The 12,687-nt window shown below is 45.6% G+C and overlaps 2 protein-coding genes across 4 annotated transcripts in view; one reads left to right on the forward strand and one right to left on the reverse strand.

Moving 5' to 3' along the window:
• Positions 1-243: 243 nt before the first annotated feature.
• LOC138261196 (rRNA methyltransferase 2, mitochondrial-like) lies at positions 244-9,484 on the reverse strand. Of its 3 annotated transcripts, none has more exons than XM_069209936.1 (3): positions 9,372-9,484; positions 4,530-4,816; positions 244-1,260 (listed from the first exon to the last, which is right to left on the reverse strand). In XM_069209936.1, exons 1-3 carry the CDS (start codon positions 9,392-9,394, stop codon positions 818-820), a joined length of 753 nt encoding a protein of 250 aa, XP_069066037.1. In that variant the 5' UTR covers positions 9,395-9,484; the 3' UTR covers positions 244-817. The 3 variants fall into 3 exon arrangements, with proteins under 3 accessions (XP_069066037.1, XP_069066038.1, XP_069066039.1); XM_069209937.1 differs by lacking the exon at positions 9,372-9,484 and adding an exon at positions 9,171-9,360; XM_069209938.1 differs by lacking the exon at positions 9,372-9,484 and adding an exon at positions 8,982-9,130.
• The window catches only part of NUDT1 (nudix hydrolase 1), a 35,648-nt gene continuing 32,433 nt past the window's right edge, over positions 9,473-12,687 (forward strand). The window contains exon 1 of the mRNA XM_069209939.1: positions 9,473-9,610. The gene's annotated coding sequence lies outside the window, so the exon portion shown is untranslated. The remainder of the gene's footprint in view (positions 9,611-12,687) is intronic.

The raw sequence follows: 12,687 nt of genomic DNA on the forward strand, positions 1-12,687 counted from the left end.
CAAAACATTGTGACATTAAGGAGGGAGTCAGTATGTGGACAACCTCTTGGGAAAACAGGCTTACTCTACTCATGGCACGTCTTCATACTCTTTCGTACCCACCCTGCTCGCCCTCACTCATGGGTGACATCAGGCAGGATAAAGGGAGGACCCTTTATCAGCAACACGGAATCTTGAAATATGTGCCTTTTCTCCCTAGCACCTCCGGTAATTACAAAAAATAAGGTCCGGTGAGGCGAGACGGGTGGTGATGAGATTTTTTATTAATCCAATGATCCTGAAGTTACTGTACAAACATTCAAAACCGGATATGCTCCTGGCACTCCACAATCGCTTATATTTGTCCCAGGCTTTCCTCTAGCTGAAGAGCAATCAGAATGTTATTGGAATGCAAGTGATTGAAGGCCCGGGCCTGCGGTTAGGAGAGGCAGAGGGGAGAGAGAGGAGAGAGAGAGAGAGAGAGAGAGAGAGAGAGAGGAAGAGAGAGAGAGAGGAAGAGAGAGAGAGAGAGAGATATATATATATACATATATATATATATAGATATGGGAGGGTGCGCAAGAGAAGCACCATACTGACAAAAAAATAATTAAAAAACAAATATCACTTTCATATGCATTTCTAAAGACAATACATATGTGCAAACGGAATTTCCAGGACATAGTCACTAAAATAATTGTAAAAACCTTTCCATCCTTTAGGGGCTGGCTGTCAGCTCCAATTAGTGATGAATATGTCACTTTAATTATATGCATAACATTTTAGAAAATGGTACAAAGCCATTCTTCCACTCTTGCAATAAAGTAGCATGGACCATTTAATTTTCCAAGGTTCCTTTCTGTTCTTGGTAAAATGATGCCAGGTAGAATGTTTCTGAAGATTCTTTTCTGCTGGCTTGAGGTTTCAGTGTCTTCACACTACTGAAGCACTGAACAAGTTTATTCCTGAGAACAGTGCTTTCACTGCCGTCCCACAACTTACAGAGTAATGTCCCACCAGGACGCAGGATGCTATGTGCAAGGTCTACAAGGGTCAGGCACATCCCAACAATCTTTCGATGGTCTAGGTCTCGGACCCCAGTAGCGTTTGGTGCCATATCACTCAAGATGACATCTGCCATTCCCCATGGAAGGATGTCTTTAATTTTATCTTGGGTGGCCGGATCTGTGATGTCAGCATTTGACAGAAAGAATGCGCCATCCAGTGGAGTAATACGCTGAAGATCCACTCCTACTACGAAGCCAACACTAGCATTAGAGTCTGCAAGAAACAACATGAGGTTATTTATTATTCGGATACAAAATAAAAATAGAAAAATCACTCTAGAATAGATTGAGTAAGATGGCTGCGGGCCTGCGTTCGGACAAGGGTTTACACAGACAAAATTCTTTCTCCAAACATATAGAGCCAGAGCAACCTTATGCGCCTTCCAAGATCCAAACGGACCGACATAACACAAAGTGATATATTAATATCACTTCAAGCATCTTTGAAAGCCAATATCTCCACAAACTATGTAAAAAATGAAATTCACTCATGCATTGACCAATCACCTTAAAATCTATATGGACTCTAACCAAGACAAGCAAGAATAACGCTACACCAGTGATTCCCAACCTTTTGACTTCTGTGGACCCCTGCTTTATCATTACTGGAAACCGGGGACCCCCGGTGAATCATTGTTGGAATCCGGGGACCCGCCGCTGAGTCATTACTTAAAGTTGGAGAAGTAGTCTGTTAATATTATTTAATTTTCTAAGCAGTCGTGGACCCCCCGGTGTCCCCAGACCACAGGTTGGGAGCCACTGCTCTACACCAAAGCAAAAGCCTATGCTAACCCTAAATATTTCACTATCTCAAAATCTGCCTAATACCAATCCTCAACATAGTTCTAGCTCTAACCCTTGTTACAAATGAAAATGAAAAACCTGAGGCTCTAGCGAAATACTTTAAAAAAAATGACTATCAGGGATGTGGAATTCCTATCTCCCGATGCCCGGGACATCTTGTTTGGGGTCAAGGGCAACAAGTTTTTATGTTTACTTTGTCCTTGGGACAAGTAGGCCCAACTCTCTGCAGCACAAACCCTTTGGCTGCCTGTTTACAGAAAGTGGAACTCTCTGCAGTTGAGATAATGTGTTTCCAAAAGATAATGCTGTTCGAACTTGTATTTATGGTTCATTATTTGAAAGCCTTCATTATTAGGGTGAGTGCTGTAAATAAATGTTTTAAGGTCACACTTCATTACTGACGTTGGTTCCAGTACAAAAAAAAAGTGTATACACATGTTTGAAAAGTTTAGGCTATGAGGCTAAGTATAATGTTCCCAGAATGCTCTCTGAGTAGATGCAAATGAAGTGTCATTTAGTAAAATGTTTTGATGCATGCTAGTATTTCCCCAAAATCTTTCTAATGGAAAATCAGTGTAACCATTTTCAACACGATTATGGGAAGCACGAAAATAAACAAACACTGGCAAAGCCAACTGATCTGACATATTTTTATAAGTCTTTTAGTTTCACCAACGCGTGTTTTGTTTTGACATGGCTTTTGTAACACTTTATTGTTGTGGGAGCTACCAGGCCCTCAACATTGTAACAAACACTGGCAAAAAAAAAAAAACGTCTTTGAACTCTAAAAGCACACGTTGCCACCAGTGGCATAACAAAGGCCCCGCAGCCGCCCTCCAGGGGGCCCCTTCAGCACAGCACCTGCCCTGAGTGAGTCTGGAGAGGGGGCTCCTCCATGTTCTTTGCAAAGGGGCACCCTCCAGTTTCCTCACGTCACTGATTGCCACTGTAGTTCCTGACACTGAACAAAACTGCTTTGTGTGCCAATATGCTCCTTGTGGAAGAGCAGAATGCGATCACTCACAGTAAAGCCAGCCGAAAGAGAGAGAAATAGAAGTTTAATAAAAACAAAATGTCTTTGTTAACACCAGACGTAATTAGGGACCAAGACCCACATGTAGGTAGCTTTTTGCATGTCGCAAAAAGCACATTGCGATGCACAAACCCAGTTTTGCGATTCGGTAACCTGGTTACCGAATCGCAAAACGGGTTTGCGTCTCGCAATTAGGACGGGGTGTTCCCTTCCTAATTGCGACTCGCAGTGCAATGTAGGATTGTTTTGCGAACGCGGGCGCAAACCAATCGCAGTTTGCCCCCATTTCAAATGGGTGCTAACACTTTTGCAAAAGGGAAGGTGTCCCCATGGGACCCCTTCCCCATTATAAATGTCACTGTAAACATTTTTTCAGAGAAGGCAGTGGTCTGCATTACAAAAAAAAAACTGCTTTATTGAAAAGCAGTCACAGACATGGTGGTCTGCTGTCTCCAGCAGGCCACCATCCCTGTGAGGGCCGCCATTCGCAAGGGGGTCGCAAATTGCGACCCACCTCATGATTATTCATGAGGTGGGCATTTGCGAAGCCCTTGCGAGTCACAGATGGGGTCAGGGACACCATCCTACATTCGGATTTGCGACTCGCAATTTGCGGGTCGCAAATCTGAACCTACCTACATGTGGCCCCAAATTCTTAAAGAAAGTCACAAAAGTGCACCCATGGTACATGTCGTACCCCTGTAAAATATTTGTGAACTGTATTTTAGCATGGGTAAATACCATGTGTAGATTTGCTCATGTGAAAATCTATTGAGCATTTGCAAGTTCATTTTCCCTCCAGCCACTTTCTTCCCAACCCTGGGAGAAGTTCTAATTCTGCCATTGTCAGGAGTAAATGTCCAACCTTTCTTATTATGGGAAAATATTAGAGAGAAGCTGGTGAAAATCTTTAAAACATGTAGGTTTGCAGACTCAAAGGCATTCCAGCCCTGGAACTATTGCTTACTGCTTCCTCCAGCCCAGGTATGCAGATCTGCAGAAAGGTGGCAAAATAAGGAAATTGCTACAGTAGGGATTGAAACTGCAAGTATTCAAGCCCTACTATGGTAGTAGCCCTGGCATAATCAGAGAGGCTATTATCAGAGCTCTTACATAATGAGATTGCTGCCATAATTTGGCGCCACGCTACATGGCACCAAAGGGACAAGTAGATCTTTTTACAGGACATGTAGATTTGAGAAGCAACCTATCCCCTGGACAAGTAGATATTTTAATAAATTCCACACCCCTGGACTATATTTGCAAGGATGAAAAAAAGTTAAAACATTTTATTATGTATAGCAACTTTGATAAAATGTAAGTTGTACATTTTTAAACAAATGTATACATTTCAAAAACAAAGAAAATAAGAATGTTATACAAATGTCTAGCTGACATAAATACCATGTCGATGTGGTGGCGTTCAACAGAGGTAGGGCTGGGTTCAGAGCCTTCTATTTCAGTACACAGTAAAGTAGCATATCTGATAAAGTTGAAGTGCACCTTCTAGCAGTACACAATAGACATCGTAATGACTTTCTGCACTCTGCGCCCTACACAGACCCGCTCGAAGGAGAATCAATATTCGCTTGATGCTTAACCTGCCTCTACTTTGAACACATACCTAGTTAAATGCATATAGTTACCCAATCCAGCTGAGTTTACCCTCTGGACGGCCACCTGACTCCATGCCCCTGGGGCAGCTCCACAGTCCACGACAATGTGTCCTGGGCACAAAATGTGGTGCTTCTTGTCTATTTCCAAAAGTTTAAAGGCGCTACGGCAGCGGTAGTTCTGCTCATGTGCCGCTTTCACAAATGGGTCTTTTAGTTGTCGAGCTAGCCAGCGATGCTCTGCTCCTGTCTTTGCTTTTCCACATTTGGCTGTTGTGTGCAACATGCGCCAGTGATTGAATGCCTTTGCCATCACTGCACTAAAAAAGGAAAACAATTACAATGTTAATCAGATATTACGGAAATCTGAATAAAAACAGGACAAGCAAACAGTTTTGAGGCAAAGGTATACAAGTATTGTATGTTTTGATGCACAAACTGCAGTGGTATACAACCTATATTTTACTGGAACCGTGTTATTATTTTCCATATTTTCGTGTCATCATAAAGACAGCCCCAAACCACTCTGCAGAGCTTTACGTTTTCGGGGCACTATGATTATGCAGCATGGACGACTAAATTATGATGCAATCAGTGTCCCCCTGTAGGAAGTTGGCTCTGTATGTACTATTTCAAAGTAAGGAATAGTATGCACAGAGTCCAAGGGTTCCCCTTAGAGGTAAGATAGTGGCAAAAAGAGATAATACTAATGCTCTATTTTGTGGTAGTGTGGTCGAGCAGTAGGCTTATCCAAGGAGTAGTGTTAAGCATTTGTTGTACATACACCCAGGCAATAAATGAGGAACACACACTCAGAGACAATTCCAACCAATAGGTTTTTGTTATAGAAAAATATATTTTCTTAGTTTATTTTAAGAACCACAGGTTCAAATTCTACATGTAATATCTCATTTGAAAGGTATTGCAGGTAAGTACTTTAGGAACTTTGAATAATCACAATAGCATATATACTTTTTACATAAAACACATATAGCTATTTTAAAAGTGGACACAGTGCAATTTTCACAGTTCCTGGGGGAGGTAAAGTAATGTTAGTTCTTGCAGGTAAGTAAACCACCTACGGGGTTCAGATTGGGGTCCAAGGTAGCCCACCGTTGGGGGTTCAGAGCAACCCCAAAGTCACCACACCAGCAGCTCAGGGCCGATCAGGTGCAGAGTTCAAAGAGGTGCCCAAAACACATAGGCTTCAATGGAGAGGAGGGGGTGCCCCGGTTCCAGTCTGCCAGCAGGTAAGTACCCGCGTCTTCGGAGGGCAGACCAGGGGGGTTTTGTAGGGCACCGGGGGGGACACAAGTCCACACAGAAAGTACACCCTCAGCAGCGCGGGGGCGGCCGGGTGCAGTGTGTAAACAAGCGTCGGGTTTCCAATGGATTTCAATGGGAGACCAAGGGGTCTCTTCAGCGGTGCAGGCAGGCAAGGGGGGCTCCTCGGGGTAGCCACCACCTGGGCAAGGGAGAGGGCCTCCTATGGGTCACTCCTGCACTGGAGTTCCGATCCTTCAGGTCCTGGGGGCTGTGGGTGCAGGGTCTTTTCTAGGCGTCGGGATTTCAGAGTCAGGCAGTCGCGGTCAGGGGGAGCCTCGGGATTCCCTCTACAGGCGTCACTGTGGGGGTTCAGGGGGGACAACTTTGGTTACTCACAGTCTCGGAGTCGCCGGAGGGTCCTCCCTGAGGTGTTGTTTCTCCACCAGTCGAGTCGGGGTCGCCGGGTGCAGTGTTGCAAGTCTCACGCTTCTTGCGGGGATTGCAGGGGTCTTTAAATCTGCTCCTCTGGATACAAAGTTGCAGCCTTTGTTGAACAGAGCCGCTGTTCTCGGGAGTTTCTTGGTCTCTTGGAAGCAGGGCAGTCCTCTGAGGATTCAGAGGTCGCTGGTCCTGGGGAAAGCGTTGCTGGAGAAGTTTTCTTCTGAAGGCAGGAGACAGGCCGGTAGGACTGGGGCCAAAGCAGTTGGTGTCTTCTTTCTTCTTCTGCAGGGGTTTTTCAGCTCAGCAGTCCTCTTCTTCTTTTAAGTTGCAGGAATCTAAATTCTTAGGTTCAGGGGAGCCCTTAAATACTAAATTTAAGGGCGTGTTTAGGTCTGGGGGGTTAGTAGCCAATGGCTACTAGCCCTGAGGGTGGGTACACCCTCTTTGTGCCTCCTCCCAAGGGGAGGGGGCCACATTCCTATCCCTATTGGGGGAATCCTCCATCTGCAAGATGGAGGATTTCTAAAAGTTAGAGTCACTTCAGCTCAGGACACCTTAGGGGCTGTCCTGACTGGCCAGTGACTCCTCCTTGTTTTTCTCATTAATTCCTCCGGCCTTGCCGCCAAAAGTGGGGCCGTGGCCGGAGGGGGCGGGCAACTCCACTAGCTGGAGTGCCCTGTGGTGCTGGAACAAAGGGGGTGAGCCTTTGAGGCTCACCGCCAGGTGTTACAGCTCCTGCCTGGGGGAGGTGATAGCATCTCCACCCAGTGCAGGCTTTGTTACTGGCCACAGAGTGACAAAGGCACTCTCCCCATGTGGCCAGCAACATGTCTCGAGTGTGGCAGGCTGCTAAAACCAGTCAGCCTACACGGGTAGTTGATTAAGGTTTCAAGGGGCACCTCTAAGGTGCCCTCTGGGGTGTATTTTACAATAAAATGTACACTGGCATCAGTGTGCATTTATTGTGCTGAGAAGTTTGATACCAAACTTCCCAGTTTTCAGTGTAGCCATTATGGTGCTGTGGAGTTCGTGTTTGACAGACTCCCAGACCATATACTCTTATGGCTACCCTGCACTTCCAATGTCTAAGGTTTGGCTTAGACACTGTAGGGGCACAGTGCTCATGCACTGGTGCCCTCACCCATGGTATAGTGCACCCTGCCTTAGGGCTGTAAGGCCTGCTAGAGGGGTGACTTATCTATACTGCATAGGCAGTGTGAGGTTGGCATGGCACCCTGAGAGGAGTGCCATGTCGACTTACTGGTTTTGTCCTCACCAGCACACACAAGCTGGCAAGCAGTGTGTCTGTGCTGAGTGAGGGGTCCCCAGGGTGGCATAAGACATGCTGCAGCCCTTAGAGACCTTCCCTGGCATCAGGGCCCTTGGTACCAGGGGTACCAGTTACAAGGGACTTACCTGGGTGCCAGGGTGTGCCAATTGTGTAAAACAAAAGTACAGGTTAGGGAAAGAACACTGGTGCTGGGGCCTGGTTAGCAGGCCTCAGCACACTTTCAAATCAAAACATAGCATCAGCAAAGGCAAAAAGTCAGGGGGTAACCATGCCAAGGAGGCATTTCCTTACACCCCCCACAACCCCGACAGCAGCAACCACTGCAAATCCTTTAACAAGGACAGGATAATAAACTAAGTTTATTATCCTTTCCTTGTTAAAGGCGTGGGGCATGTCGGGTGACAAGCACTGAGGAAAGTACACTGTGCACTCCCCTCATTGCACATGTATGTTTGGCCAGCCAAACACACATGCGCAGTGTGCTCTCTCTAGCCCAGCACTGTGTTGCCTGGCTGGACAGAGCAGGCACAGGCTCCCGGTCTGCCTGGGAGCACCCTGGCTGGGTGCTCCCAGCCAATCCTAATGCTGTTTTGAGCATCATCAGGATTGGCCTCAGGGCAGGCTTGGGACCCTGTGCCTGCCTGGGCTGTCGAGGAGATGATGTAGGATCGGCAGAGCGGAGGTATGTTTTTATTTATTTTTATGTTATTAATGTGTCCCCCGCGTGCGCCGCCCCACCCCCTGTAACACCCACGAGCCGCGACTGGATGCAGTTATTGAAATTATACTGCATATTCCATTGCAGTAATATTTAAGCTAGAAACAACTTTCTGTGACATATGCAAATAATGTGATAAATTGTGTAGCAAAGTCATAATTGTGGGGGTAAGTTCTGCAGCTACATATGTCTCATAAATCCACCCACTAACCTTCACCAATGGCCACTGTTTTACCAATAGTTGTTCATGAAAGGTAAACAAAATCTAAGTATCTAATTCTATTCAGTACACACGGTTAGCTGTACTTTGGAAAAAAAACAGCTTTTTCAAGACAACTATCAACAAAATAACCATATAAAAATATTTAATATGCTAGAAGATCTAGTATTGCCATCTGGGGGACTCTTGGTTTATGATATCACCAGAACTCCTCAATGACACCATGGGGTAATATTATATTGTTATACGTTATGTATCTTCTCTAATTAAAATTGAACTAATTAAGTTATAACCACCACGGATAGTGCACTAAGAGGACAGATATCTTATCACTAAAAACATGATCATGCAACCGCTGTAGTTGCGAAGTATAAAAAATAAGCAGGAATTCTTGCAATGTTTTTGTTAAAACAGTGGATGCTAAATAAACTGCTGGTGGGGCCAAACAGCTACTATGACTCAGCAATTTAGCAAGTTTCCTAGCAATTGCATATGCATTTCATTAAGGCGTCGTACATGTTTTTGCGTAAGAACATGGAAAGCATTTACCTTTTTCGGTAGACTAGTTTTCTTACAGTTGGTGTTATGGTATAAGAAGAATGACACACTCATTGAATTTAAATTTTTTGGAAAGGTTTTTATTCCTTTCAATAACTATTTCCCCTAACAAATCCTGCCTCGTGACACCTCAGAAGTGGCTGTATGTTTACTTGAAGGGCATCCTACCCTAAACCTTACATGTCCCATGGCATCGTCACTGTATGCTTCAGCCAGCTCTGACGTTACCCCGGAAACTGAGCTGTCCCACGCTTAGACACTTTCTTGCAGGTTCGCAGGTTGCTGTCGGGTTATCACTAATGTGCTCTCTTGACTGCTGCCTTGTTTCTCCCGCAGGAGGAGCTCCTATGCCCTCGCAAGTCAGTGCGCTCATCCGCTTACCTACAGGCAGCTATACGGGCCATGCCGAGCCAAAACTCCAAACGCCCAGGCACAGCCTGGAGGGCCGGCCCACGTACGGCTGGCTAACAACTTCCGGAGCAGCAGCGCGAAAGGTTGATCCCGGCCGGGACTCGCGGGTAATTCTTTTTCACCAATTGGGAGACAGAGAATAACTAGAGCCACAAAGCTCTGTCCGTCACTCCTCAAGAATCAACAGTTTTATATATCTTCTGGCAGAGGTAAGTAGCTCTTTCGGAGACCTACTTCTTGACTCATGTGGCGGGAGGAGTTGGGGGATGTGTATTTATGCAGTTCAGCCTTGTGAGCCTGTGTTATGTAAGTAAGGGCAGATTAGACAACCTTTCCTGTGTCACAAACATGTTTGCAAACTTCCACCCTCGCCCAGGTAGTTCGGGGATCCCGCATCATGATGTTACGGCCAGGGCTGACGAATTCGGAACTTGGGATCCAGGTTTAAGGCCTGGCGTCGGCTCAACATCCTGCAATTCTGGGCAAAATCACTTAATCACCGCATGTCTTTAAAAAAAAAAAAAAAAAAAAAAAAAAAGCATTGGCAAAGCCAATTGGTCTCGGCAATCCCAGATATATTGGCATGGCACTGTCGATGTCTTTTAGCCATGTTTAACCACCGGCTGTAACAGCTAACGAGATAGGTAGATAGATAAAACATTGATAGATAAAAAATAGATGATAGGTAGATAAAAGAAAGATACATAACAGATAAAATAGTAGATAGATAAAAATAGAAGACAGATAAAGATTATAGAAAAAAGATTGATAGATGAATAAAAGATAGCTAAGTTACATATATGAAAGATAAAAGAAAGAGAAGGGATAAAATATAGATAAAAGAATTATAGATAAAGTATATAGAGATGGATAAAAGATAGCTATATAGATAAGTTAGATAAAAAAATAGTTAATAGATGAAAGATGAAAGATAGATCAATAGATAAATAGAAGATAGGTAGCAGGGGCGGCTCCTCCATTTGGGCAGAAGGAGCGTCAACCCCCCCCCCCACTCTCCTGCCAGCAGCAGCAGCTGCAAAACCTTACAATGAAAAGGATAATAAACCATGTTTACTACTGCTTTAAGGGTTTCCCATAGGGTCATGATACTTGTTGTGGGGGTGTCATTTGTTTCTAGAAAGTAGGCTATTGTGTCCCTTATTTGGGCTAAGATATCCTCATACGCCAAGAGCCGCGTATTAAGCCGCCAATGTCTTTTACTTGTGGTGTGGGGTGTTAGTGCGAGATGCAATGTGAGCGGGGAGTGATCGGAAATAGAAGCCACCTCTATCTCAGACCTGGTAACCAGAGTAGTGATAACGGGGAGTAGTGAGGAAGAGGTCTATGCGCATGTATGACTGGTGGGCAGCAGAGAAAAGGGAGTATGTCCAATCCGTCGGGTGCTGCCGGCGCCAGATGTCAGTCAGCCCTGCCCCCTCCAACCACTCCTGAAAACCTCTTGAGAAAGCTCCTGTTTGGCCATATATCTGGGGGGACCTATCTAGCTGGGGTCTGGAACTAGGTTAAAGTCTCCACCCACCACAATGTCCTCATCTAATGTGGTCAGTATCTTCCCCAATGCGTCTTTCAGAGAGCTCTCCTGGCTCTCATTCGGCCCGTAGATATTGGCTAACGTTAGTCTACGCCGGTGAATGTCAATATGAAGTGAGATGAGCCTCCCTGGAGTCTCCGCCTGTATCTGTGTTACCTTCCCTGATATCATATATTTTTTTAAAGGGCGTAATGTTGAAATCAGATTTTTGTTACCTTCAGCAAAAAAAAAAAAAAGAAAGATAAACAAAAACCTTTATTGAAATATACTTTAGGCTACCTGACCTGGCTTAAAACCAGTGATGCCAATCATCTCAGCTCAAAAGCTAGAATATATGTCCTTGGGTGGGAGAATTAATTACTGACTCGGGACAATTGTCTGGCAGGGCAGTTAACACCCACTTGTCAAGGAAGGCCAGTGGGTGTTGTAGGAAAGTACCATCTTGCCTGGCATGTTACCCCCATTTTCACTGTATATATGTTGTTTTAGTTGTATGTGTCACTGGGACCCTGCCAGCCAGGGCCCCAGTGCTCATAAGTGTGCCTGAATGTGTTACCTGTGTTATGACTAACTGTCTCACTGAGGCTCTGCTATCCAGAACCTCAGTGGTTATGCTCTCTCATTTCTTTCCAAATTGTCACTAACAGGCTAGTGACCAATTTCACCAATTCACATTGGCACACTGGAACACCCTTATAATTCCCTAGTATATGGTACTGAGGTACCCAGGGTATTGGGGTTCCAGGAGATCCCTATGGGCTGCAGCATTTCTTTTGCCACCCATAGGGAGCTCTGACAATTCTTACACAGGCCTGCCACTGCAGCCTGAGTGAAATAATGCACACATTATTTCACAGCCATTTTCACTGCACTTAAGTAACTTATAAGTCACCTATATGTCTAACTTTTACATAGTAAAGGTTAGGTGCAAAGTTACTTAGTGTGTGGGCACCCTGGCACTAGCCAAGGTGCTCCCACATTGTTCAGGGCAAATTCCTCAGACTTTGTGAGTGCGGGGACACCATTACACGTGTGCACTACACATAGGTCAATACCTATGTGTAGCTTCACAATGGTAACTCCGAATATGGCCATGTAACATGTCTAAGATCATGGAATTGCCCCCTCTATGCCATCCTGGCATTGTTGGCACAATCCCATGATCCCACGGGTCTGTAGCTCAGACCCGGGTACTGCCAAACTGCCTTTTCAGGGGTTTCACTGCTGCTGCTGCCAACCCCTCAGACAGGTTTCTGCCCTCCTGGGGTCAAGCCAGGCTTGGCCCAGGAAGGCAGAACAAAGGACTTCCTCAGAGAGAGGGTGTTACACCCTCTCCCTTTGGAAAAAGGTGTTAAGGCAGGGGAGGAGTAGCTTCCCCCAGCCTCTGGAAATGCTTTCATGGGCACAGATGGTGCCCATTTCTGCATAAGCCAGTCTACACCGGTTCAGGGACCCCTCAGCCCTGCTCTGGCGTGAAACTGGACACAGGGAAGGGAAGTGACCACTCCCCTGACCTGCACCTCCCCTGGGAGGTGCCCAGAAGTCCTCCAGTGTGCTCCAGACCTCTGCCATCTTGGAAACAGAGGTGCTGCTGGCACATTGGACTGCTCTGAGTGGCCAGGGCCAGCAGGTGACGCCAGAGACTCCTTCTGATAGGCTCCTTCAGGTGTTGCTAGCCTATCCTCTCTCCTAAGTAGCCAAACCCTCTTTTCTGGCTATTTAGGGTCTCTGCTT

This window comes from Pleurodeles waltl, chromosome 10 (genome assembly GCF_031143425.1).
Source record: "Pleurodeles waltl isolate 20211129_DDA chromosome 10, aPleWal1.hap1.20221129, whole genome shotgun sequence".
Lineage (NCBI taxonomy): Eukaryota > Metazoa > Chordata > Amphibia > Caudata > Salamandridae > Pleurodeles > Pleurodeles waltl.

Coding starts and splice junctions, on each gene's coding strand:
- LOC138261196 (XM_069209936.1), bottom strand. CDS start 9,394: ATGGCCCGTATAGCTGCCTGTAG. Junction 4,817..9,371: donor GCCCGTATAGCTGCCTGTAG/GTAAGCGGATGA, acceptor TTCCTTTTTTAG/TGCAGTGATGGCAAAGGCAT. Junction 1,261..4,529: donor GGTAAACTCAGCTGGATTGG/GTAACTATATGC, acceptor TGTTTCTTGCAG/ACTCTAATGCTAGTGTTGGC.